A 27,945-nucleotide genomic window follows, 5' to 3' on the forward strand; every position below is an offset into this window, starting at 1 on the left:
AAGCCGTCGCCTCAGCTCATCTCCCTGTTTGCGAAATTGCGGCGGCGGCGCCCAATCTCGCGGTGCAGGGGCGGCGCCTAGTTCTTCCATGGCGAGATAGCATTCCGGTTTGCCGGAGGAGATTGCCGTCGAGAGCGAGAGAGAGCATCGGCGAATCATTTTGAAGTTGGGTGTTCCTCCTCTTCCTCCCGGCGATGGGGAACTGGAATCACCATCGGCGGCCATGGCACAGGAGGAGCCGCCACGAACGCCCTCCGCCTCCGCCTTCACCTCCTCCGCATCCCGGTATGGATGACTGATTTGCTTGTTCTGTTCCCTTTGTTTCTATGGATTGGATTGCGTTTTTGTATGATTCGATTTAAGTTCAGGTGGTGATTTGTTAGGCAAGAATAGGGTTAGAAATTTTTAAATCTAGGTATCTAGTCAGTAGGTCTGGTAATGTCGGTTAATGCTTTTTCTGTGAATTGGAATTTTAGGAATCGACATGAATATCATTCTACTTCTTGCCATCCTAAGAATGCACAACCGTCATAGATAGTGGACTGTCTGCTTAGAACCAGAGTTGCTACTGCAACTTTCTTTACCAATAATCTTATTGTTTGTCTAATTGTCTTAATATTTCAAAATGTGGTGCTTAAATGTCAGAAAGTTCTAGTTTTATTCAACTACCAAGTATCAATTTGTCGTTTGAGCTGTAATGGTATTGCAGTTTGCCATCTACTAATGTGCAAACTTTGTATATACGAGTTGGTCATTTGATCCAACCACACAGTAAGCACAGTGTGTCATCTGTTCCGACAAGAATATGTAACGGAAATAGTGGTGATGCATTTCTAGATTAGGATATTCTCCGCTTCCCGCCAAAGTAATATACAACGGCCTAATGGAAATAGTAATAATTTAGGATGGTCTTTTCTTCCCACCAAAATTTAAAACACCGCCTCTCCTTATCCACTAGAAGAAATTTTTTTTTGAACGAATCACTAGAAGAAATATAAATGTTGAAACATAACCATGGTGCACCACTTCTGTACTTGAATCTTGCTAGACACCAACCTGCCACCTAGCACGGTTGCCATTCAGGCCAACTATTGCTAACTAGGAACTAGACACCACCATGTTACCCCGTCACTCGCCTAGCATCATTTTGAACACTACTAAATTGCCCTAGCTCATTTCGTTATTACATGGGGGGTTCCAACTCACCTGGACCTTAATGTGGCATGACTAGGAGCCTAGCCTAGGAATTTTTTTTAGAGCAAGGGCCATTCCCAGTTCCCACATTTCCATTAACAGAAATGTAGCTACAGATTTCAGGAAAACATAAAAGGAAACCACCAACTATCCTGATAGAGTTTTCATTGGTCAATTTGGGTTGGGTGTCAACACACAACCTCCTAATTGCCAGCAGCCAGCACAAAGTAAAGACACAGGGAGCCACTCTAGGGACTCAGCCAAACAGAACCCAGCAGCCCAACCTGATCAAAAGCCCACCCTACTGAGAGACTTCCAGTTTTTTGTCAACAGTGAGAAGAACCGGGTCAGTGCTTCAGGTGAAATCAAACTCCAGAGTGAAGCCTTCTAGCTGGTAGCCGCTTCATCCCCACCCTCCACCCGAACCTTGTGTTGAAGATGTCATTTACAAATTGCTTTAGGAGCTGGACCCCCCACAGCAGCCCTCTTCGCTCTTCCTCCTGCATCTGCAAACCAGCTCAACATGTAATCCAATGACAAGCATAATAAATCAAATCTGTGGGATCTCCAGGAAGTTGTTTCTTAAAACAAGCAGAATTTTTTGTTTTCCAAATGACCCATAAAATAGCAGCCACACCAACCCAAATGGGATGTTTCATGTTTTTCTGAAAGCTCTCCATCCAACTACCAAAAAGATGATTTATATCTCTAAAAGGTTTCAAGTTGCTACAAACAACATTCCAGATCACTTTTGCAATTCGGCATTCGATAAAAAGGTGTTGCATTGATTCTGCTGTATCACAGAATTGACAAAATTTATCCCCCTTCTGCCAACCTCTTATAATTAAATTATCTTTTGTTAGTATACTGTTTCTCAAAAGAAGCCGCAGGAACACTTTGATTTTTCAAGGGGATCTTGAATTTCCATATTTCCTATGTGAAAAATAAATGCGTATTTTCATATCTTTGTAAAAAGATTTAACAGTGAATTACTCTATCTGCTTTTGACCCATCAAGAGTAAGCTGATCTGAGTAAGCTTACCCTAGGAGATGGAAGGCAGAGTTATGTTATTATGATCATACAAGTTATTTCTCTAAAATTAGGATAATTCTAGAAGCTTCAAAAGAGCGTTGCTTTGCATTAGCCATATCACAGTCATCTGGTTGAGGTTGTACTTAATGGAGAAAGGAAACGAAGCGCTGTACTTACTGCACATTTCTTTAGAAAAATGAGGAGCCACAAAATGTTAAGTTGGCTATTGATAACTTCTTATGTGGGCGTAACATTTTTTTCCTCAAGCGGCAGTATGCTTAATCTATGATATACTTGAAGAAACATTGTTAGTACTTGCTATTAAAATAAACTATTAGGTAACTGACATAGCCATGAAAGGTGCAGTTGTGTGGCGACAAAGGAGCATCCATTAGAAGGAATGCTAGTATTTTAGGATTGAACCCTTTTATCTAGTACTTTGAATAATTCTTCTGTTTAGTCTGTTATGAAAGTAACTGTTGGGTGTCTTTTTTTTCCATACTTTTAGAAGAGATGCTGCTATTTCAGGCGATTTCTAAATCTGTACAGTGGTGTTCAGATGGTAATTTGTTAGGGAAGACTCGGGTTGGAAAATTTTCGATCTAGATATCTAGGTCTAGTACTTTCTTGTTGGCTGACGATTTTCCTGTGGATTGGAGGTCTCGGAATGGGCATGAATATCATTTTGCTTCCTGCCACCCTAACAATGACACAACTGTTGTAGATGGTGGACTGTCCTGTACTGTGTGATGCGGTCAATTTAAGCTTAGAACCAGAGTTGCTACTGCGACTTCCTTTACAATTAGGCTTATTATTTTTGGTCTAATTTGTCTTACTATTTGAAAAGGTACCCAAATGTCAGAAAATGCTAGTTTTATTTGACTACCAAGTATCAGTTCATAGTTTGAACTGTAATGGTATTGCAATAAGCAAACTAATCCCTCTGTTTTTTTATTTGACTTTGGTTAATTCAACGTCAAATAAAAAAAATAGAGGGAGCACTTGTGTGCACATATCTTCAGAAAAAATGAGGGGACACAAAATGTTAAATTGGCTATTGATAACTTCTTACGTGGCCATTACATTTTTTCCTCAAGCAGCCGGATCCTAAATCCATGATATGCGTAAGGAGACGTTATTAATTGCTATTAAAAATAAACTATTAGATAACTGACATAGTCATGAGAGGCGCAGTTGTGTGGCGACAAAGGAGCATCCCTTAGAAGGAATGCTAGTGTTTTAGTACTGAACCCATTTATCCAGTAGCCTGAATGGTTCTTCTGTTTAGCCTGTTAGGAAGTAACCGTTGGGTGCTTTGGTGTCTTTGTTTCCCATACTTTTAGAAGGGATGCTAATATTTTGGATTTGACCCGTCCAAAATCTGCAGGCGATTTCTAATCTGTACAGTAGTCTTAAGCAATCTAACCAGAATTTTTTTGTATATGTTATTTGTTTGTATAAACATTTTAGAATTCATCATCTCCTTGCATTTTTATGCTGCTACAATGAATCTGATATTGCTTTTGTATTTACAGGACACAATTGCCACCCAGTCCCATTATGGGAAAGGGAATTTTGCATTTATGTTGGCGGCATTTCTTGGCACAGGTTCTGTGACAACAAGAGATATGTCTGCATGTATAAGAACATTGAGCAATGGGATGACTCAGAAGCCTTTGATAATTTTAAGAATGCAAAGGCTAGATTCTGGGCTAATTACCATGGCCAACCTTCAGACATATCTTTGCCAGACCCTGATATGTATATTGACAAGATTGACCACAATAGCAAGATCGACCCTGAGTTGATAGCTGACCTGAAGATGGTACGCTTACCATTCGAGAGGGATGATGAGTTACTCCCAGCTGATGGATTGGGCAGCACTGATACAGATAACAAGTGCCAGCAGAAGCAGAACCAATCTGGAAACTGGGACATCTATGTAGAAAAGCCCACTGAAGTTAACAAGTGGGAGCAAGATTCAAGATCCAACATGGACTGGGGAACAAAGCATGAATCTTGGAATGAATGGAGTAAAAATTGCTCTGGTTGGGGTAGTGCCTTGGCGGATTCTAGTGCCTTGGCGGATTCTAGTTGGGGCAATTGGAATAATAGTAACAATCATCATTCATCAAATAACAGGGATAGCTTCAATGGGGTCAACAGGAATAGATACCAGGACCCAAACAGCATATCTGGAAGGAAAAGGAATAGTGGTGGGCACATTCAGCAAAGAAACAGTAGACAGAGAAACCAGACTGAGGGCTACCAAGGAAGTACTCCTAGATGGTGAGACCATATAAGACAAGAGAATGGTCTCCATTTGATAATAGTGTAAAGGGGGTAAATGACCACACAATAGAATGTGGCCTCTTAGTAGTGCGAAAGATTGGATCAGAATGAACTTTTGTCTGGAGACTACAGGGATAGCTTCAATGGGGTCAACAGGAATAGATACCAGGACCCAAACAGCATATCTGGAAGGAAAAGGAATAGTGGTGGGCACATTCAGCAAAGAAACAGTAGACAGAGAAACCAGACTGAGGGCTACCAAGGAAGTACTCCTAGATGGTGAGACCATATAAGACAAGAGAATGGTCTCCATTTGATAATAGTGTAAAGGGGGTAAATGACCACACAATAGAATGTGGCCTCTTAGTAGTGCGAAAGATTGGATCAGAATGAACTTTTGTCTGGAGACTAGAGCAGTTAGCAATAGTTGGCAGTTAGAACAAATGATCTATGTAAAGAGATGCTCGAGTTTTTTCCTTCTCTAGAAAGAAAGTTTCTTCATGTCGCTTGAGACATGATGTTTTTGGGTAATGGAAGCAGAATGCTGCCATTTCGTTGTAAAGGTGATCGCCATAAGTTAGTTGTTTTTTTTCTCTTTCTTTCTTTCAAGCTCCATGAATATGTAGTTTGTTCAAGTGAAACATAGAATTCATGTACTGGTAGCATGTTAGTACTAACATATACTGATATATTGATAATTCGTGTCTAGTGCTAATAAAGATACTCATAAGTCATAACCAGATGAAAGAGTCTGGTACAGTATGTGTTACTAACATAAATTTTGCAACTACCAAACATAAATTTGTGTGCAAGTGTACTCAACCATAAGGGCATTTCCAACCCAAGACACTAGACATAATTTCCATAAACTCCACATCATCAAGAAACTAGTACTAGACACTACTCTTTCAATGCAAACACTACTATTCCATACTTAAATTTAATGCTACTTATCTCACATGATATCTTGGACGTTGTGTAGAAACCATATCTCATGCAATATATGGTTTCCTTCTCTTTTCTCATTTATTCACTTGCCATTTCATTTTTTATCCTAGGTGGCAGCTTATTTAATGCTATGGACATCATCCTAGTCATTGGGTTGGGAATGCCCTAAGTCTTCTTTCATCTGATTAATTTGTTAACCATAAGCGTACTCGCAACTGTCAAGGGTTAATACTAGATTCATCACAAAGTGTTTTTCACACTTTCCTTAAATAAAAGTGTTTTTCACACACATACACACAAACTTCCACACATAAATTCGCTTGCAAAAAAATAGGATCTTTTTTTAATGTTCGATGCTGAAACAGGGGCTTTAACAAAAATAATACTTAAAAACCATTTTATATTATACAAGTCGCTTTGACTTTTCACTTAGTCAAACTTCTAAAAGTTTGATCATGTTTATAAAAAAAATCTAGCAACATTTCTAACACAAAACAAATAAAATATATTTAATATCATATTTAAAGAAACTAATTTGGTATTATAGATATTGCTAAGTTTTTATATAAATTTAGTTTTATACTAGGAAAAGTATCAAAAAGATTTATAATATTAAATGGAGTTAGGAGTGTTGTGTTACCTTAGGGTGAAAACAAACCGTAAGGGGTGTTATGCAAAAACTAGGATCACCTTCATGACAAAAATAGCCCGAAACAAGGGCCTTTTTGTAAACATTACTGCCAGTCCGTCAGCGCGCGGAACACAGCGATCTCTGCCGTTGGATCGATCATCAACGCTCCATCGGAGCAACGCCGCCCCGTCAACAAATGCGGCGCCTCCCCCCTCCCCCCTCCCGACGTTTCCCGTTTCCCTTCCTTCGCGCGGCGCTGCTCCGGTAGGGTTTTTAGCCGGCGATCTCTCCCCTCTCGCGCGCTCGGCGACTGAGAATGGTCGAGGTGGAGGAAGTCAGCAACAAGATGCAGGCGCAGATGCGCCTCCACCCCGCGGCGGCGGCGGAGGAGGAGGACGCCGACCTCCCGCTCCCTGCCCTCTTCGACAAGGCGTCCCACCTCCACTCCCTCGCCTCCAGCTCCTCCCTCGATCAGGTTTTCCCTCGATTCACCCCCCCTTCTCCTCATCCCCATCAACCCTCTCATGGCGGTTTCATGCGAGCGCTTACTGTGGCTGCTTGGTTTGGTTTGGGATATTTGCAGGAAGGGATCCGCAAGGGGGTCGACCTGCTGCGGCGGTGCGACGAGATGGTCAGTAAGCTCGGCCTCTTCTCCTCCAACGAGACCAAGGATGACGTCTCCACTGCCAACCTCAAATACCTACTCGTATGCTTGTTTCCCCCACTACATCTGCGTTTAGTTCCGTTTCTCTTATCATATCATGTTTGTGCATCTGCGACATGTGGTTATATCTGTGATTTCGATTGATTTTCTTCAGGTGCCGTACTACCTTGGGGAAATGACTGAAAGGGTAGCGCAGGAAGATCGGATCCCAGTCCTTAAGGCGTCGCAGGATCATTTGAAGGTTATATCAGTTTGTCCTGTCACATTTAGTTGATTTGGTGCATATTTGTCATGTCTTTCTTATGCCCTTTTCAATTGGGAGCACTCTGTCATCACAACACTCATGTTTTAATCACTACGGTTACGCAGGAATTCATTTCTATCTGTGAAGCACTGGAGCTTATATCAGAGGATGAGCTTGAATTGTCTAGGCAGAAGCAACCTGATACCATGGCAAATCGAAGAGCACAGAAGGTGAGCCTTGGCAAAATATTTTTTCTCGAATATGTTAAAGCCTTAAAGGGGTCATCAATCATTCTGCAATTTACAAACACAATAAGCTGGGATCCAAATCTCTTATTGAGACTGCAAAATCTGGGACTCATAATCTGCTTGACCTTTTCCAAAGTCGGTTAATTTCCACTCTAATTTTCTTGTTTGACCAAACCTAGGTTGCACGGTTCAAGCGCCAAAAGGCTGCAGAAACAAAGCTCCTAGAAATCAAGGAGAGGAAAGAAAGGCGTAGGCGGTCATTGAGAGCAGCTGCTTTATCAGCTCCTATTGAAGCTGGGGAGGAAGATGCTTTTGAGGATGATGGAGAGGAAGAAAGAGAGGTTAGCAGTTAGCACCAGACATTTAGAACCCATTTACGTAGCAAATCTGATCTTGTTTACCAAATGGAAACATCATGATATATTCTTAAATTACCACATAGCATATTTGAAAATACTCCAAACTAAAATTAGCTACAATGTACTAGAAGTGGAAGAAAAATATTTACTTTTCCAGAAAAGAAAAGGAAAGGAAAGGCTTTGTTCTGTTCAATAGAAGATGGAATTTGACAAATTTGATGATTCAAGATAGGTTTTAAAAATCTCATAGGGAACTGATCGCATTTCCTGAATTAGCCCATTTTTGTGGCCATGAAACACACAACAGATTTGTTCTGTAGTGCCAGATTGTCACCACCAATCTTTTTTCCTGTAACAATATGATGCTTAATGTCTTTCCTATGCTTTTTATATACAATCTCTTACTTTTGTGGGCAATCAACCTTTTGGGATCTGTCGATGTGTGCTTCCAAAGTTTGGGCTCCATGCCTGTCATAACTTTACTTTGATGTACAAATGACAAACGGTTATGCTGTGGTTTTGATTCTTTTTTTTGGTTCTATGTTGCAGGCATGGTTAGCTACTATCTCATTGGCTCTATGCAAGGTTTGTGTTTTGTGGGCAAGAATGATTCTCTTATACTGCTTGGAATGTTTATTTGCATTCTTTTAAGCTACTGTGCTCGCTTTGTTATCCTGATCATCAGACGTACTCATTTCTACTTCATTTTATAGGCTTTTGACCTTCTTGACATGTTAAAGAAGGAAGAAGAAATGCTTCTGGCAGTAAAAGAAAGGCAAGCGAAGGTAAAACAAATGAATAAACTTTGCCAATGTCTTGTCAATAGTATCTTTGGTTGATCCTTTCCAGTATCATATTGACCTTTTAACCTTTCTTCTGTAACCGTTCTGTAACCTTATACAATTATTGAACTTCGCTTTGGATAAGCCTTGAGCTTATGTTGTAGTAGGGCTTACCTTCACCAAGTAGATAGCTGGATAGTTGTATACAGTAATTCCGTTTGAAAAAAAATATACACCGGATTCTGAGTTTGGACATACAATTAAATTAATTGTCATAATATGATAATAACTTGCCATTGCAAGTATTTCATCACACTTCTCTCTCTCTGTGTGTGTGTGTGTGTGTGTGTGCAGAGTGCTGAGTGTTTTGTTGTTACTACATGCAAGTAATATTAGATATTTGATTTTGTTTTCATGATCCTTTTGTAGCACTCGATGGTAGATATTCTACCGTAAGAAAAAAAAGAAGATTTTTTTTATCTTTGCTCCCATTGTGTTGCATATCTGTTTCAATAAACTCTGCACTTACATGGAGGTTTCCTTTAGTAATGAAATAATTGCCTGCTTATGATGTTTTAGGATGGTAATGCATTTGCTCGTGAAATGCTTGATGAACGTACAAAAAAGGCTGAAGCATGGCACCATAATGCTGCCAACCGTGCACCATATTCCAAGCCAGCTGATCCAATCACTTGTGCAACATTTGCTCAAGATGTCATTGAAGGTAGAGCAAGTGTTTCACAAGCACATGAGCACAAACACCAGCCGCTGATATTTGGCCCTGCAAGTCTTGTTGGTGGAGGACTAACCAGTGAAAGAGAGAGAATGGCAGCACAAGTTTTTCAGCCAAGTTACAGGTATGCTTTAAAATACTGCTACGTACCTGGCTGAAAACTGCACTGCTTCTTTTAATATTTGTGGAGGGGGCATTATTTGTGGCAACTTTTAATGCATCATATTAGTCATACTTTGATATATTTGTAGGAACTTTGACCTCCTATTCCATTGAGCATTACTCGATGAGCAAATTATTTCTTGGTAAATTTGTAAAGTGGTTCTTTACATTGTATTTGCTTCACCACATTAGTATGTGACTGTGTTTATTCAATCGTAGGTGTTTCCTTGTTCTATTGTTGTATGTTCTGCCATAAGTCTGTGACAAATTTGTGGTTTACATTGTTGATATCATTCTTTTTTTTTCATGCTGGAAAGGCACCATGTTAAATTTGCTACTCAGTGCAATACTAGATTCACTGACAATAAACTGTTGTCTTGTACTCTGTTGTGACTACGAACGCTTGGTGCAATCGTATAGATGCTGAGATAGTGATTTGTAGGTGCGACCTTATGTTTAGTCATAATCCATGAAAAATTCCAAGAAATGGTACTATTCTGCAATTGCTCATAAAAAACATTAGATTTCCCCTGCAGCAACTAAGTGTTGAGCTGTAGATCATCTCTATTAAAGTGATATTGCATTGTTCAGTAAAAGTTAGTGAAAATATGCATATGAGACTATCCTTTGATCCAATTATTCTGTTTCCATTTTTCCTGTATTTGGACTATTAGGTTGCCAACGATGAGCATAGAAGAAGCTGGCTTACGTGAGATGAAAATGATGGAGAAATGGCAAGAAAGAACTGCTAAGATGATTCAAGAATCAAACTCCGCATGGCACAAGGATGGCAGTCGGTCAGCCCAAGAGGATGAGGACGCTGAAGAGGAGAAAGCAAGAGCATGGGATGACTGGAAGGACGATAACCCTCGTGGTGCAGGCAACAAGAAGCTCACTCCCTGTGGCTAGATTATATGCTATGGCAATTCTATTGAACTTAGATCTGAAACTGTAGCTCTTGTAAAAATATGTGGTTTTTTACTTTCCTTACTGCGGCATTTGTTGACTGTTGAGTAATAATGTGTTCCATATGCCTATTGTAATGGTGCATGGTTTTCTTCTGCCAATATATTGGGAAGTAATGCCAAAAAAAAGCTGGTTTGAGAAGCAAGCTTACCTGCTCGGTACAAAGATCTTATCTGCTCGGTACAAGTATGTTACACTCGTCAGCCATGCCCAAAGGGTAGATCACCCTATTGGGCATGTTTGGCTTAGAGCAAGTTTAATAGTATAGTCAACTACTAGCTTCAAAATATCTCCAGCCAATTCGGACAATAGTTACTTAAAAATATATACTACATCATTAATATCTGGTCTTATATCTCATACATACACATCGTCTTGGAGTTTATGCTACAGTTGACTACACAGTTTATGCTACAGTTGGCTACAAATATGTAGCTCGCTTTTTCTCTCATATCTTATCTTCTCTATATGTGCTTGTAGCTGACTTAATAGTCTGTTATTGTACTTGTTCTTAGCTCCATGGAAGATATTTTTCTCGAGATTAAGGTGTCCCATTGCCCCATATTTGGTAATATTCATCGATGATTAAAACGTTTCGAAATGCTTGCGGAACTTAAAGTAGTCTTACACTTTGGTGGGTTTGCAGGGGGCACGAAGAAGACAATTATGTGACACAAAAGCCAAACAAATGACAAACCCAACTTACTGCTAATCGACCTGTTATTACTCGAAGCAGCTTGCAATAATTTGATTCATAGAATTACAGTACACATATCCTTCACATATTTCATGAATACTACACATGTCCAGCTGTTCGCTTCAAACATGAATACATGATAGTTACTTCTATTCTCCTTTTTGTCGTAAAAGCTGTGGATGAAACAACAAGCCAGTTCCTTCAAACTTGATCTCGATGATCTCATCAATTTTCATTGCCATCTCCGGTGTCAGATAGTTCCTCCAATCTCCGACTACTCCACGCCGGAAGAATATGTTGTTCGGTACGTCTTTCTCGATAAAGTCAGTTGTCCCCGACAGATTCACCTCTAACCTCGACAAGCTCTCCATGGCACAGATCTCCACAATCTTCCTATCCACTCCAGCCTCTTGCTCCTCAACCGTGAACGGGTGCCCAACGAACTCGGCCAAACGTCTCAATAGGCCAAGCGTGTCAGCGGCAAGCTCCTCGTAGGTCAAGAAGAACACCTGGCTTGGCATCTCGACGTGCCACCGCCAGTAGCCGAGGACGTGCTCCCAAAACGGCCCGAAATGCGAGATGCCATCGCAGAATTGCCGGACAGCCACATCAATGTTCCATGACATGAATCTATTCCAGAAGTGCCAGAGAGAGACAAAACAATCCTTGGGATCCCGGCACAGGTACACCACCTTGCTGCCGGAGGCGGCAATGGAGTCCGGCAGCGATTGGGCCGGGATGTGCGTCGTCAAGAGCCTTGGTTCCGGGAGCGAGCTCAGATCGGGGATGCGGTCGTTGACGAACAACTGGGACTCCAGAAAAGGGACGCTAGCTCGTGGGCGTCGTGGTGGAGAGCAGAGTACATAAGCGCCTTGAGCCATGTGGTGCCGGACTTGGGGAAGGTGGCGATGAAGACGTCCGTGGTGCGCGCCATCAGATGCCTCTTGATGGCCATGGCGCTCACAACCCCCCGCCTGGACATGTACCATCCGTCAGGGTGGCGACAGTTGTTGGAATTAATGAATGGGCCTTAGCCCACTCGAAGATTAATTCTTTGGAAAATCACAAAAGCCCACCTCATGGAATGGCATGCATGTGGAGTTTAGTACCACCTTGCTTATTCTAGGAGAGGGGGACCTCCTTAAAAGGGAGGATGCCCTCCTAGCCACTTGAAGCATGTGTGGTGGAGAGAAGAGGGGAAACACACGCGCGCGCTCGGCTCGCCTGGCAGGGCAGGGCAGGCGGCGCGCGTGCACGACGTACGCGTCGAATGGTCCGAAAAAATTGGCTCCTCACCCTTGCGCAGATGCAGCCTCCTTTTGCAGTTTTGTTTTGCTGCAAATTCGGATTCGTTTTGTTTTGGAAACGTTCCGAAAAATCCGGTGCGTGCAAACGGCGTGGAGTCCGGATAAGTTACGCGCGACTTATCCGGTTCGGTTACGCGCAGTAGAGATCGTGCGGGCGCCCTGATCAAGCGACCCTTCTCTATATAAACCGACCCGCCGTCTTCACGCAATATATGCGAAAATCAATCTAGGGTTTGCCTCCTACTCTGTACTGCGCCGTCGCTCGTAGACTACTCCATCCCGCTCGCCGGCGTGCACCAGCGATCGGGAGAGCAGGTCTCCGGAACCTCTGCCTTTGACGTCCTGCACCGGGAGAAGGCGGCAATAAGGTTTTTGGGAAGCGCTTCGCGTGACTGCTCCCTGTTCGTTCACGACGGCTCGCCTTCCTCTTCGCTCGCATGTTTCGTGCCTTCGTAGACACCTGCGAAAAGTTTCGACCAAGCAGCCGGTCTTTTCGTCACCTCGGTACGTGTTCAATATGTTGCGCATATTTGATCTGTTCATGTTATTCTGCGTAGTTTACATGTGTAGATCTAATGATGCGTTCATGCTAGTTTTCATCTGTAATGTCATGATTTATTTATGGAATAAATTAAATCATTATATGCCTATAATCTCAACAATCCAAAAACCTTATTATAGGCACTGTGATTTTACTATGGCTGGTTTTGCCGATGCACTGAGGCCGGATAAATTCACCGGTGTGCATTTTAAGAGATGGCAGATCAGGGTCACTCTGTGGCTGACAGCTATGAAATGCTTCTGGGTGAGTACTGGCAAACCTGAAGGAGTTCTTACTGCTGAACAGCAGAAGCAATTCGAGGAAGCCACTACTCTCTTTGTGGGATGCATTCTTAGCGTTCTTGGCGATCGTCTGGTCGAGGTGTATATGCATATGACCGACGCTAAGGAGTTGTGGGATGCACTGAATACTAAATTCGGTGCTACTGATGCTAGCAATGATCTGTATATCATGGAGCAGTTTCATGACTACAAAATGGCTGACAACCGTTCTGTAGTCGAACAGGCTCATGAGATATAAACCATGGCTAAGGAACTCGAACTCCTTAAGTGTGTCTTACCCGACAAATTTGTGGCCGGGTGCATTATTGCAAAACTTCCTCCATCTTGGAGGAGTTTCGGTACTGCACTCAAACACAAGAGACAGGAATACTCCGTTGAGGGGTTGATTGCGTCTCTTGATGTTGAGGAGAAAGCTCGGGAAAAAGATGCCGCGTCTAAGGGCGATGGTGGGCAGTCCAGTGCCAATGTTGTGCACAAGGCCCAGAACAAGAGCAAGGGGAAATACAAAGCTCAGCAGACCACCAACTTCAAGAAGCAGAAGAAGAACAACAACAATCCTAATCAGGATGAGAGGACTTGCTTTGTGTGTGGCCAAGTTGGTCATCTGGCTAGGAAGTGTCCACAACGCAAGGGGATGAAGGCACCTGCAGGGCAGACTTCTAAGTCTGCTAATGTGACCATTGGCAACACTGGAGATGGAAGCGGGTATGGTAATTTACCTACTGTTTTTTCAGTTAATCAATCTACTAATTGGTGGGTTGATACTGGGGCCAATGTACATGTTTGTGCTGACATCTCATTGTTTTCTTCTTATCAGGTCGCACGGGGTTCCACCGTCCTAATGGGGAATGGGTCACATGCTTCTGTTCATGGTGTTGGCACGGTAGATCTGAAGTTTACTTCGGGAAAGATCGTGCAGCTGAAGAACGTGCAGCATGTCCCTTCTATCGACAGGAATCTTGTTAGTGGCTCCCGTCTGACTAGAGACGGATTTAAGTTGGTTTTTGAGTCTAATAAAGTAGTCGTGTCTAAACATGGATATTTTATTGGTAAAGGTTATGAGTGCGGAGGCCTGTTCCGCTTTTCCCTTTCTGATTTCTGCAATAAGTCTGTGAACCATATTTGTGGCAGTGTGGATGATGAGGCTAATGTTTGGCATTCACGTTTATGTCATATTAATTTTGGCTTGATGTCTCGGCTTTCCAGCATGTGTTTAATTCCTAAGTTTTCCATTGTCAAAGGTTCTAAGTGCCATAGTTGTGTGCAATCGAAGCAACCTCGCAAGCCTCACAAGGCTGCCGAGGAGAGAAACTTGGCACTACTAGAACTCCTACATTCAGATCTTTGTGAAATGAATGGGGTGTTGACGAAGGGTGGAAAACGATATTTCATGACATTGATTGATGATGCTACTAGATTTTGCTATGTGTACTTGTTGAAAACGAAAGACGAGGCTCTAGACTATTTTAAAATTTATAAGGCAGAAGTTGAAAATCAACTTGACAGAAAGATAAAAAGGCTTAGGTCTGATCGTGGTGGAGAGTTTTTCTCGAACGAGTTTGACTTATTCTGTGAGGAACATGGCATCATACATGAGAGGACGCCTCCCTATTCTCCCGAGTCTAATGGGATTGCTGAAAGGAAGAACCGCACACTGACTGACTTGGTGAATGCCATGTTGGACACCGCGGGACTGCCTAAGGCATGGTGGGGGGAGGCATTGTTGACCTCAAATCATGTGTTAAACAGAGTTCCTAACAGAAATAAGGACAAAACACCATATGAGATATGGATTGGTAGAAAACCATCACTTTCTTATCTGCGCACATGGGGGTGCTTGGCGAAAGTCAATGTACCAATAACGAAGAAGCGCAAACTTGGACCTAAGACTGTGGACTGTGTTTTTCTGGGATATGCTCATCATAGCATTGCCTATAGATTTTTAATAGTTAAATCCGAGGTACCGGACATGCATGTTGGTACAATTATGGAGTCTCGTGATGCTACCTTCTTTGAGAGCTTTTTTCCAATGAAGGATACACATAGTGGTTCGAACCAACCCTCTGAAATAATTCCCAGTTCAATCACACCACCAGAACAAACTGAACATACACATGAACTTGTCTCTGAGGAGGATGTCAGTGAAGCTCCTCGAAGGAGTAAGAGACAAAGGACGGCTAAGTCTTTTGGTGATGATTTCACTGTGTACCTCGTGGATGACACTCCTAAGTCAATTTCAGAAGCATATGCATCTCCTGATGCAGACTACTGGAAGGAGGCTGTCCGTAGTGAAATGGATTCCATTATCGCTAACGGGACTTGGGAGGTGACAGAGCGACCCTATGGGTGTAAACCTGTGGGGTGCAAGTGGGTGTTCAAGAAGAAGCTTAGGCCTAACGGTACTATTGAAAAGTACAAGGCTCGGCTTGTTGCTAAGGGCTATACTCAGAAAGAAGGCGAAGATTTCTTTGACACTTACTCACCTGTTGCTAGATTGACCACAATTCGTGTGCTACTTTCCCTAGCAGCCTCACATGGTCTTCTCGTTCATCAAATGGACGTTAAGACAGCTTTTCTTAATGGAGAGCTGGATGAGGAGATCTATATGGATCAACCTGATGGGTTTGTAGTTGAAGGTCAAGAAGGCAAAGTGTGCAAATTGTTGAAGTCTTTGTATGGTCTGAAACAAGCTCCTAAGCAATGGCATGAGAAATTTGACAAAACATTGACATCTGCAGGCTTTGCAGTCAATGAGGCAGATAAATGTGTGTACTATCGCCATGGTGGGGGTGAGGGAGTTATTTTGTGCTTGTATGTTGACGACATACTGATATTTGGGACAAACCTTGAGGTGATAAATGAGGTTTAATCATTCTTGTCTCAAAATTTTGATATGAAAGATTTGGGAGTAGCTGATGTTATCTTAAACATTAAGCTAATTAGAGGTGAGAATGGGATTACTCTCTTGCAGTCCCATTATGTGGAGAAGATCTTGAATCGCTTTGGCTACATTGATAGTAAGCCTTCTCCAACACCTTATGATCCTAGCTTGTTGCTTCGCAAGAACAAGAGAATTGCTAGGAATCAACTGGAATACTCCCAAATCATTGGCTCGTTGATGTACCTGACTAGTGCAACTAGGCCTGATATCTCCTTTGCTGTGAGCAAGTTGAGCCGATTTACTTCTAATCCGGGAGATGATCACTGGCGTGCGCTTGAGCGAGTAATGCGCTATCTGAAAGGTACTGTGGAATTGGGGCTTCACTATACTGGGTATCCTGCGGTACTGGAGGGTTATAGTGATTCTAACTGGATCTCTGATGTGGATGAGATCAAAGCCACTAGTGGATATGTTTTCACACTGGGTGGTGGTGCTGTTTCATGGAGGTCTTGCAAACAGACAATTTTGACGAGGTCAACCATGGAAGCAGAACTAACGGCACTGGATACTGCTACTGTTGAGGCAGAATGGCTGCGTGATCTATTAATGGATCTGCCTGTTGTTGAAAAACCGGTGCCGGCTATCCTTATGAACTGTGACAATCAAACGGTAATTGTCAAAGTGAATAGTTCTAAGGATAATATGAAATCGTCTAGACATGTGAAAAGACGATTGAAGTCTATCAGGAAATTAAGAAACTCCGGAGTTATAACGTTGGATTACATCCAAACAGCGAGAAACCTGGCAGATCCCTTTACGAAGGGACTATCACGAAATGTGATAGACAATGCATCGAAGGAGATGGGTTTGAGACCCATGTGAGTTATACTATGGTGGTAACCCAGTCTATGTGATCGGAGATCCCGTGAATTAGATCCTGGGAAGAACAAACCATTAATAAACTAGAGGAGAGTACCAATATATATACCCTATCCAAGTGAAGATGCATATACTCTCGTGAGCTGCAAGGCAGGTTGGCTATGCTTTAATGAGTTCTGTTGGCTTTAATTAGCAAAGATGTTGTCCTGCAGAGCATTCTTGAAGGAACTCACCTTTGTGAGCTTGACTGTTGGTCGCAGTCTATGAAGATTTTGGGTGAATCTTCTAGGAAGCTTACTAAAGACCTAGGAGTATGACTTATACGCTCCACCCGAGGGGTAGTCTACAGACGGTCTAGTACCAGATAAGACTTTGAGTGAAACTTGCTTGCACAAGACTTGCAATTCAAGGCGTAGTCCATTGTTCAAGTTGTGAGTAAGTGTAGCTTGGAGTTCTAGGTGGATGTTCAACCTTAATTGGTCTCCATCGAACCGCTGGTATATAAACAGTACATTGGAAAAGGCAAATCTCAGTGGGATTTTGAGATTTGGTGGGGGATTGTTGGAATTAATGAATGGGCCTTAGCCCACTCGAAGATTAATTCTTTGGAAAATCACAAAAGCCCACCTCATGGGATGGCATGCATGTGGAGTTTAGTACCACCTTGCTTATTCTAGGAGAGGGGGACCTCCTTAAAAGGGAGGATGCCCTCCTAGCCACTTGAAGCATGTGTGGTGGAGAGAAGAGGGGAAACACACGCGCGCGCTCGCTCGCCTCGCCTGGCAGGGCAGGGCAGGGCAGGCGGCGCGCGTGCACGACGTACGCGTCGAATGGTCCGAAAAAATTGGCTCCTCACCCTTGCGCAGATGCAGCCTCCTTTTGCAGTTTTGTTTTGCTGCAAATTCGGATTCGTTTTGTTTTGGAAACGTTCCGAAAAATCCGGTGCGTGCAAACGGCGTGGAGTCCGGATAAGTTACGCGCGACTTATCCGGTTCGGTTACGCGCAGTAGAGATCGTGCGGGCGCCCTGATCAAGCGACCCTTCTCTATATAAACCGACCCGCCGTCTTCACGCAATATATGCGAAAATCAATCTAGGGTTTGCCTCCTACTCTGTACTGCGCCGTCGCTCGTAGACTACTCCATCCCGCTCGCCGGCGTGCACCAGCGATCGGGAGAGCAGGTCTCCGGAACCTCTGCCTTTGACGTCCTGCACCGGGAGAAGGCGGCAATAAGGTTTTTGGGAAGCGCTTCGCGCGACTGCTCCCTGTTCGTTCACGACGGCTCGCCTTCCTCTTCGCTCGCGTGTTTCGTGCCTTCGTAGACACCTGCGAAAAGTTTCGACCAAGCAGCCGGTCTTTTCGTCACCTCGGTACGTGTTCAATATGTTGCGCATATTTGATCTGTTCATGTTATTCTGCGTAGTTTACATGTGTAGATCTAATGATGCGTTCATGCTAGTTTTCATCTGTAATGTCATGATTTATTTATGGAATAAATTAAATCATTATATGCCCATAATCTCAACAACAGTATGGTTGGCCGATGCCGCTGACTGCCGCCGGGAAGGTCTCCACGACTTGCCGGAGTTGGTCATAGATTTCCATGTGAGACGTTCCGTCGGCCGCTTCGGCAGTTGAGGAGGAAGCCATGAAGTGTGTAGTCCTACGAAAACAATAATGAGTCTTAGTCCCGTGAACCTGACAATATATGATTGAGATGTAACTTGCAAACATGCATCTAAGAGAAGAGACAAATCCCAGCAGAGTTCTCAAGCTAGCTGGCACTGATAATCCACCATTAATTGATTGTTAGAGTCTGTACATCCGTACTTATGTGACCTATTTTTCATTCCTTAATTCCCTCCTCTCAAATTATGGTGTTAGGTTGAGAAATTTCATGAACATGGGGGTTAAACTTTACCTTGCAAAAAAATGCTGTTTTTTCTGAGGGACAAATTTATCATGGTGTCTAGTAGTAAGATCAGCTTTAATTAACTATGCGCACCGAAACAAGGGTTTGGTAGTGATGTAATTGTGAATTACAGTCTTTCTTTTCAGAGATGAAATCATGCAAACTACTTTCTAGACTAGAAGGTAATGGACAATCATCTCAATAAAGTATATATACGACATACTCCTAGTTGCTAAGTGTAAGATCAGTTCAGCTAACTATAGATGTGACTCGAAAAAATAATTTGGAGGAAAACAAATGGAAGAGCAGATTAGCAGGTCCGTAGCATATCATCCTTATAGCCTTGGACAGTTGGACTAGAATCGCAGTTTCTCTTTGCTCGTGCCTCCCTATGCCAATTGAGGTAGCTCGTTTTACTGCTCTAAAATAAATTGTTTTGGACATTGAATGGTCCTTCGGTTCAAGTAATAATCAATGGTTTAATGTTTTTTGCTTTTTTCCCTCAGTATTTTTATTTTTATTTCTAATTTATTAGAGTGTCACTTGGTGGTATAGAAATGTTTCGGAGGATGTTTAATAATCTTTAGCATATCAAGAAACAGTGTGGATCATTTGAACGTTATTAGTGAATTTTGATGAATGATCTGAAAACTGTATGACGATAGTTACGTACACCAAACTAATCCACAAAGCCAAACAACCTAACAACCCAACTCACGGCTAACCGGCAACATTTTATTATATTACTTGCAATGATTTGATTTACAAATTTCCAGTACATATATGTATTTCTTCACTCGTGAATACGCAAGAGATTGTATCTCTATTAAACACCGAAAACGGCACACAAACTATTTTTTGAAAGAAAAAACATATACTCCTAGTTTGTTTTAATTTATTCTCTTTTTACTTGTAAAAACTGCGGATGTAACAACAAGCCAGACCCTTTAAACTTGCTCTTTGTAATCTCATCAATCCTCCTTGCCATCTCTGGCGTCAGGTGGTTTCTCCAATCTCCGACCACGCCACGCCGGAAGAACGTGTTGTTTGGGACAGTGCTATCGACTATGGTGATCGTTCCCGACCGATTCACCTCTAATCCGGACATGTTCTCCAATGCGCAGGCCTCCACGATATTCCTATCCACCCCGTGCTTCTGCTCCTCCGTCGTGAATGGACATCCGACAAACTCGGCAAGGCGTCTCAACTGGCCGAGTGTGTCGGCGGCGAGCTCCTCGTAGGTCAAGAAGAGTACCTGGTTCGGCTTCTCGACGTGCCACCTCCAGTAGCCGAGGATATGCTCCCAGAACGGCCCAAACTGCGAGACGCCATCGCAGAATTGCCGGTGCGCCTCGTCGATGTCCCACGGCATGAACCTGTTCCAAAAGTGCCAGAGCGAGACGAAGCAGTCCTTGGGGTCCCGACAAAGGTACACCACCTTACAACCGGATGTAGCGACGGAGTTTGGCAGTGACTGGGACGGGATGTGCGTCATAAACAACCGCGGCGAAGATAAGGAGCTCAGGTCAGGGATCCGGTCATTGACGAACACCTGGGACTCGAGGAAAGGGACGAGCTGGTGCGGGCTGTGCGCCACCAGCTCGTCAGTTCCGCGGTGGAGAGTCGAGTACAGAAGCACCTTGAGCCAAGTGGTGCCGGACTTGGGGAAGGTGGTGAGGAAGATGTCGGTGGCGCGCGCCGTCAGGTGCTCCTTGATCACCATGGAGCTCACAACCCCATTCGTGAACGTGTACCACCCGTCCGGGTGGCGGCTGCACGGGAGGCCGATGAGGCTGGGAGCCGACGGAAAGGTCTCTGCGACTCGTCGGAGTTGGTCGTATATCTCCTTATGAGCTGTTGCTTCGTCGGCCGACTCGGGTGCAGAAGAGAGCCGGAAGGAGGGCGCCATGAAGAATGAATCCAGCAGAACACCAGTTAATGAGCAATGTATTTTTTCTTTGATCCAATCATACTCTCTGGGAGTATGAAGTGCAAATATATAGTACTATCTCGGAGAGGAGAGTAGTCCGGAAGTAATAATAAAGTATTCAAGTTGACATTAATTAGTATTAACTTGTTATTATGTCTAGGTGTTAGCATCTTTTTTAGATCATCAAAGATTTCGTTGAACAATAGCATCTCTAGTTATGTAGATTAATTTTATCTCTTTTTCTTTCTTTAATGCACGTGATGCTCAACTTGAGCTTGAAAAAAGTTGTTAATGCTTCGGAGGGTTAAATTTACCGTGACATATGGATTTAGCTCTTAGCGGAGGGCATTATCTTGTCCATTGTATAGTTTTTTCTTTACAAAGTTCCGGGGGGGGGGGGGGGGGGGTTTCCCCACCTGAATTTTATGAAAGGAATGAAGACTTGCAGTTACATCTTAGATTACAGAGTTTCGAAAAGCAGACGATAGTGTTTCCTTCCACGAGGAAACAATGCCCCTATCATCCGAATTGAAACGCTTTGCCCAAAGAGTTGCATCATCTATACATTTAGTTACTAGTCTACGCAAGGATGTTTGCAGCCCCTTGAAAACAACATCATGCCTGTGGTTCCACAGGCCCCAAAAGCAGAGAAAGAAGAAGACTCTGAAGTGCTTGATGGGAATGCCATCTAGGCGGCCTAAACTTGCGAGATTGGCTGAGCTTGTCAGTCCTGGGACAATCTAAATGGTCGACCAGAACGTCTGAGAAAAAGAGCAATCAACACAGAAATGAAAAGCATTTTCTTCTAAAACACCACAAAGATCGCAGTTCACGGACGAAACAATTTTCTTTTTGTACAGGTTCTGCTTTGTGGGGAGGCGTTCTTTAGATAATAACCAAATGAAGAACTGAATCTTCGGAGGAGATTTACTTTTCCAAATTATTTTCCAATTTTGGTCGTCTTGGCGGTCTTCATGCAAGTACTCGTAGATTTGCTTGGACTTCAAGATGGTGGCGTGTGGAGCATTGAGGGCTCCCCTTTCGTTCAGTTGATCAACTTAGTACGAAATCACTCAAAGCGAGAAGGAGATGTTGTAGCTGAGAAGGAGATCTTGTCCATTGTATAGTGATAGCAGATGGTGGTATTATCTTGCTCATTGTATTATGATTGATGACAATCGTGAGAACGATGTATATCAAAATACATTCAATGTTATATTTAATGAAACTAATTTAGTATTATTGCTAATTATTTTTATAGATAGATTTGATAAAATGTCAAAACGATTGATAAGATGAAACGAATGGAGTAGTTGCTAAGTTAGTGAAACCTATATAATCTTGGACATAGTAAACTATGACAAAATATGACTGGCAACCTAACGCGTCGTATTTTACTATGACATTGATGAGTGGATTAGCTCTTAGCAAGATGCATTATCTTGCCCATTTTATAGTATATATACACTACACTGATCAGAAGATATCATTAGGATCTTACGATGAAAATTATTGATCGAACATGATAAGACAAGCGTTATTAATTATCAACCTAAAGCACCAAAGTGTACTGATCATTTATAGTTTAGCAGTAAGCTTGTAGACTTCTAGTTTGGTTAGTTACACCCACCGATATGACAACGATATAATAACTAGGAATTGCATAGTGTTGTATTTCAGATATACATCATGCAAAACTAGTACTCCATAAGATATGCGAACGTGGTTGCGAAGCGTAACAGTAGGTCAGATCGATCCATTATTAATTACACAGAAAGAAATATCTAGTATACTTTATAAACCAAACTTGAAGAATAGCCGAGTGTATCTGCACGCTTCTAAACATGACATCCATCAGCAAAATTGCAAAGGACGGCTGCAAATTAAAGGTGAGATCACCAGGCTACATTCATTAATTACCTATCAGTCCAGCACGACATTTTAGAGCATCATATCGATCATATCTTGCTATAAAATTATAACCCACTAATCTTAAAGATCAATATATAAACATGTCACATCATTATCCACTAGCAATAATTACATATAAAACTTATGTAAGCATGCAATATCATCTATAATTCATTGAATTTTACAAATCATCATCCAATCATCTTCCTTCACATTATTTTTAACAATATGCATTTTTAACAATATGCATATATGTATCCATCATTTTTATAATACTTAATATATATTCATCCATATAATCAAGTGCGGGATATCATATTTCATCTATAATTTCATACATAGTCTGCTAAATGTATCTCTCTGAATATAGTTTGACAAACCAGTTTTATTTATTGTTAATAACTAATATAATTTTTACTTTTATCTCGATTATTAAAAAATATTTAAAGTTACATAGAAATTTCCACAGCAAAGCGCGGGGAATCACCTAGTATCTTTAAGGCATACACCCTTCGTTCAAAAAGAATCATTTCTATGGATGAATCTAAATAAATGCATATCCAGATTCCTAATAAGAAGTACCGCCGAACACCACCAAACACGACTTTGCAAACACATAGAAACAATGGAGTATGTGGACCTTGCCGACACAATGAGCAATGCATCATCTGAGAGAGACAACCGCCGCAACGGGTGACCAGATTCTCGGTGTAGATGACCCAAGGTTCCTCGTCGTGCATTGCGTCAAGCAGATCTAGGGCCGAAGGGCGTGTTCTAAAAAAAAAGAAAGGCAATGGCTCAAGAACTTCACTGCAAATATGCGGATCTTACACTTTGGAACCAAAATGGGATAGCGGCAAACGTGTGCTTGGACCATTATAAGTTGGGCCGGAATGGTACTGGGACCTCGGTGAGGGCCCTTTTTTTCCTCAATGTGACTGAAGCCAACATGAGACCCATGATAGGTTGATCGGCTTCCGATCGGCTCCTTTTTTTTAAAGGAACACAACAGGGGAGGCACCTGTTGTTTGGGAAAACTTTATTAATAAAGTAAAAGGGGTCTGAAAAGAAAATTGCAACAAACTAATCCAGCTCATGGCTACATTTTTGTCTCTCTTATTCAATCTCAACAACAAAAGGAGAAGATTACCCTGAAGGAGCTGCCTCCAAGAAGTTGTGCCGGAATGGGTTTACCACTTACATGCAGGCTGGGCCGGAACCATCGGTACGCCAGAACGACTATACACGTAGGTGAATCCAAATCGCAAGACATAACCGACGTTTCATTTTTTGTATTTTCTAGTTAATCTATGCTTTTCTAGTTAATGAGGCCGAGGATGTAGTCGTTGATGAACAGCTGCGACTCGAGGAAAGGGACGAGCTGGTGGAAGGACTGTGCGCCACCAGCTCGATCGTGAGTGCCACAGTGGAGAGCGGAGTTCAGAAGCACCTTGAGCCAATGAGCCATGTGCTGCCGAGTGAAGAAGCTAGCGCCCTGATCCAATGAACCATGTGGTGCCGGACTTAGAGAAGGTAGCGATGAAGACGTTGGTGGCACGCGCAGTCAGATGCCTCTTGTTGAGCATGGCGCTCACAACTCCCTGCCTGGACATTTACCAGCCATCGGGACGGCGGCAGCATCAGCATGACTTGCTCTGACTTGTTGATCCGTCGGCCACTTGGGCCGTTGAGGAATGAGGAGGCGACCATCACTAGTACAAATCCTTCTATCTGTGACGGGCTCTAATATGCTTAGAAATAGCGGGCCGTCACAAGGAAGTCATCTTAATCGAGCCGAAAAGTGCCCGATTAAGATATGGTCGTACAGACATGTTAGATGGGTATAAAACTTAAACCCGTCACGAATAACACCTATCAGTGACGGGCCACAACTTTAGGCCCGATTGAGATAACATTCCATATCTCAAACGGGCCTCAAGTTGTGGCCCGTCACAAATGACCATCATCTGTGACATGCACCATCTTGAGGCCCGTTTAAGATAACAACTAGGCCCGTTACAGATGACTCATCAGTGACGGGCTATATACTTAATCTCTATCGGGCATGAACTAAAACCCGTCACCGATGACTATTTTTCCATTTTTCATATGAAATGTTTATATTTGTAAGTTAACTATAGCAAAATAATTTTACGGGTAGTAAATGATTTCAAATGGAAAAAATGTCAACAATAAAGTTGTATAACTTATCAATATTTACAACTTTTAGTTTGGTCATTTTTCAATATAACATTTTTTTGAACAATTTGAATTTGAATTTAAAAATATGACAACTTCAAACAACATTTTCAAATACTAATGATTTCAATTGAAAAAGTCATCAACAACAAAGTTGAATAACTCATCAAGATCTAAAACTTTTATTTTTGTTATTTCTTCATCTGACGAAATGTTAGTAATATTATTCACAAATTTTACATATATGTGTTATAGTTTATAAAACCAGATAAGAGATATGTCAATTTTGTGAACAATGTTACTATCACTTTGTCGTATGAAGAAATGACCAAAATAAAAGTTTTAGATCTTGATGAGTTATTCAACTTTGTTGTTGATGACTTTTTCAGTTGATATCATTTAGTATTTGAAAATGTTGTTTGAAGTTGTCATATTTTTAAATTCAAATTCAAACGGTCCAAAAAATGTTATATAGAAAAAATGACCAAAATAAAAGTTATAGATTTTGATGAGTTATACAACTTTGTTATTGATGACTTTTTCAGTTGAAGTCATTCACTGATCTAAAATTCTATTTGAACTTTTCAAACTTTGAATTTCAAATTTCAAATTGTTTAAATAGAGTCAGATGGAGAAATGACCAAAATAAAAAATTTGCATCTCGATGAGTTCTACAACTTTGGTTTTGGTGACTTTTCCATTTGAAATCATTTAATAACCCCAATTTGACATCCTGGCCTAGGGCATAATAAGATTAATAGAATACTCATACCAACATATTACAATTACTTTTCCGGAAGCCAATCTCTAAAGAACTTTGACATTAAGTGTGCTTGGTCTGGAGCACCGATTGAGATAGCTCTTCACATCAGTGACTTCTAGCCTGTGACGGACGCCATGCCCGATTGAGATGGGGCTTACCGCCCGATTAAGTTGAGGGTATCCGTTCTAGTGCATGAAGAGTATTCTATGCAGAATATATGAGCATTACAGCATATGAGTGTAAGTTGCAAGTATCTAAGAGAGGAGACAAATCCCAGCAGAGTTTTTAAGCTAGCTGACACTGATAAATCACCATTAATTGATTGTTAGGTTGTTAGCGTCTGTACATCTGTATGTGACCTCCCTCCATTCAAGAAAAACTCAATTCTGAATATGAACCTGAACACATTAGATTTTTTTCTTTGGATGGAGAGAGTATTTTTCATTCCTTATTCTCTCCTCTAAAATTATGGTGTTAGGTTGAGAAATTTCATGCACATGGAATTAAATTTTACCTTGGAAAAAAAATGTTGTTTCTAAGGGTCAAATTTTATCATGGTTCCAATAGGTGGATTCAGCACTATCGTAGGATCCCATTTTGGTGACAACAGAGAGTTTAGAATATCGAGATGATATCATTAGGCTTTTGCTCCAAATTTACTGATAAGAATGTTGTTGTTAACGCAAATCACTCAACTTAACTTCAGATAAAAACACAAATCACCCAACTGTAATAATATTTACTACTCCCTCTGATTTTTAACGTTTGACGCTCTTATCCAACAATCTTAAAGTTCTGTAAATTTTGCTGGACCATATCTGCAAGTTGTACGAAGAAGATAATCGTGACACAAAACCAATCCACAAAGCCAAACAACCAAAACAAACACAACTTACTACTAATAGTAGTAGAGTATTATTCGAGGCAGCTTTCAATAATTTCATTTATAGACATACAGTACACACGATGTTTTCACTTTTTGTTTTCATAAATAGGCAAGAGGTTTGCATGTTTTTTATTAAGCAGAGAAATAAGTACAATAATGAGAAGATGTTCCTCCACTTCACACGTGATCATACTCCTATAGTTCGTTTAATTCTCTTTTTACTTGTAAAAACGGTGGATGCAACAGCAAGCCAGATCCTTTAAACTTGACCTCTGTAATCTCATCAATCCTCCTCGCCATCTCCGGCGTCAGGTGATTCCTCCAATCTCCAACCACGCCACGCCGGAAGGATATGTTGTTTGGCACGTCTTTCTTGGTGAAGTTGGTCATCCCCGATCGATTCACCTCTAACCCCGATAAACTTTCCATGGCACAAATCTCCACGATCTTTCTGTCCACTCTGGCATCCTGCTCCTCCGTTGTGAATGGGCGCCCGACGAACTCGGCGAGGCGTCTCAGATGGCCGAGAGTGTCAGCGGCGAGCTCCTCGTAGGTCAAGAAGAGTACCTCGCTTGGCCTCTCGACGTGCCAATTCCAGTAGCTGAGGACGTGCTCCCAGTAAAGCCCAAACAACGAGACACCATTACAGAATTGTCGATGTGCGTCATCAATGTTCCATGGCATGAACCTGTTCCAAAAGTGCCAGAGCGAGACGAAGCAATCTTTGGGATCCCGGCACAGGTACACCACCTTGCAGCCTGAGGCTGCGACGGAGTCTGGCAACGATTGAGACGGGATATGCGTCATCAACAGCCATGGCTCCGGCAGGGAGCTCAAGTCAGGTATCCGATCTTTGACGAACACCTGAGACTCGAGGAAAGAGATGAGCTGGTGGGGGCTATGCGCCAGGAGCTCGTCAGCCCTGCGGTGGAGAGCCGAGTACGGAAGCGCTTTGATCCAAGTGGTGCCGGACTTGGGGAATGTGACGAGGAAGATGTCGGTGGCGCGTGCCGTCAGGTGGCTCTTGACGACCATGGCACTCACGACCCCCGCCGTGGTCATGTACCAGCCGTCGGGGTGGCGGCTGTATGGACGTCGATGCCGCTCGGCGCCGTCGGAAAGGTCTCCGCGACTTGCCGGAGTTGATCGTAGATTTTCTTGTGGGCTTTTGCTTCGTCCGCCGCTTCGGTTACAGAGGAGAGCCGGAAGGAGGAAGCCATGAAGAGTCCACACTAAACAGCAATGAACAAAATTATGTGATCTTGTGACTCTGCAGTGTGTAGAGTAGTGCAAATCAATATACATATAGGTGAAGAGACACAAATTTTACGCGTTCGCGAAAAAAGAAGAGACACAAATCGGGAAGTCATGATCAGTGTTCAAAAACTGATAATGACATTCTAACTTCCTGGCATTAATTGAGTTGTTCTCACACCTCTCTCTCTCTCTATATATATATGACCTTTTTTTAGTGCACATC

The 27,945-nt window shown here is 42.2% G+C and overlaps 3 protein-coding genes, 2 long non-coding RNA genes and 2 pseudogenes across 5 annotated transcripts; 3 read left to right on the forward strand and 4 right to left on the reverse strand.

Annotated features, from left to right (window-relative positions):
• Nucleotides 1-8: 8 nt before the first annotated feature.
• LOC107277791 (uncharacterized) lies at nt 9-5,175 on the forward strand. The gene is made up of 2 exons (XM_066306215.1): nt 9-285; nt 3,763-5,175. Exons 1-2 carry the CDS (start codon nt 195-197, stop codon nt 4,518-4,520), a joined length of 849 nt encoding a protein of 282 aa, XP_066162312.1. The 5' UTR covers nt 9-194; the 3' UTR covers nt 4,521-5,175.
• Nucleotides 1,327-4,357, reverse strand: LOC136354691 (uncharacterized). The gene is made up of 2 exons (XR_010738268.1): nt 4,063-4,357; nt 1,327-1,700 (listed from the first exon to the last, which is right to left on the reverse strand). It is a non-coding gene; the product is annotated as an uncharacterized lncRNA (long non-coding RNA).
• A 1,147-nt stretch (nt 5,176-6,322) lies between the features above and the next one.
• On the forward strand, nt 6,323-10,401 carry LOC4351453 (PP2A regulatory subunit TAP46-like). The gene is made up of 9 exons (XM_015765273.3): nt 6,323-6,573; nt 6,682-6,804; nt 6,917-7,003; nt 7,132-7,236; nt 7,434-7,595; nt 8,163-8,198; nt 8,327-8,398; nt 8,975-9,252; nt 9,965-10,401. The coding sequence occupies exons 1-9, from the start codon at nt 6,415-6,417 to the stop codon at nt 10,197-10,199; spliced, it is 1,257 nt and encodes a 418-aa protein (XP_015620759.1). The 5' UTR covers nt 6,323-6,414; the 3' UTR covers nt 10,200-10,401.
• A 454-nt stretch (nt 10,402-10,855) lies between these two features.
• On the reverse strand, nt 10,856-11,956 carry LOC4351454 (cytosolic sulfotransferase 15-like; annotated as a pseudogene).
• A 1,387-nt stretch (nt 11,957-13,343) lies between these two features.
• Nucleotides 13,344-14,293, forward strand: LOC136354873 (uncharacterized). Its single transcript, XR_010738743.1, has 2 exons — nt 13,344-13,808; nt 13,921-14,293. It is a non-coding gene; the product is annotated as an uncharacterized lncRNA (long non-coding RNA).
• A 5,200-nt stretch (nt 14,294-19,493) lies between these two features.
• Nucleotides 19,494-20,766, reverse strand: LOC9267617 (cytosolic sulfotransferase 5). Its single transcript, XM_015763395.3, has one exon. It carries the CDS (start codon nt 20,683-20,685, stop codon nt 19,672-19,674), a length of 1,014 nt encoding a protein of 337 aa, XP_015618881.1. The 5' UTR covers nt 20,686-20,766; the 3' UTR covers nt 19,494-19,671.
• Nucleotides 20,767-26,444: 5,678 nt separating this feature from the next.
• On the reverse strand, nt 26,445-27,777 carry LOC9269362 (cytosolic sulfotransferase 5-like; annotated as a pseudogene).
• Nucleotides 27,778-27,945: the final 168 nt, after the last annotated feature.

This window comes from Oryza sativa, chromosome 12 (genome assembly GCF_034140825.1).
Source record: "Oryza sativa Japonica Group chromosome 12, ASM3414082v1".
NCBI lineage: Eukaryota > Viridiplantae > Streptophyta > Magnoliopsida > Poales > Poaceae > Oryza > Oryza sativa.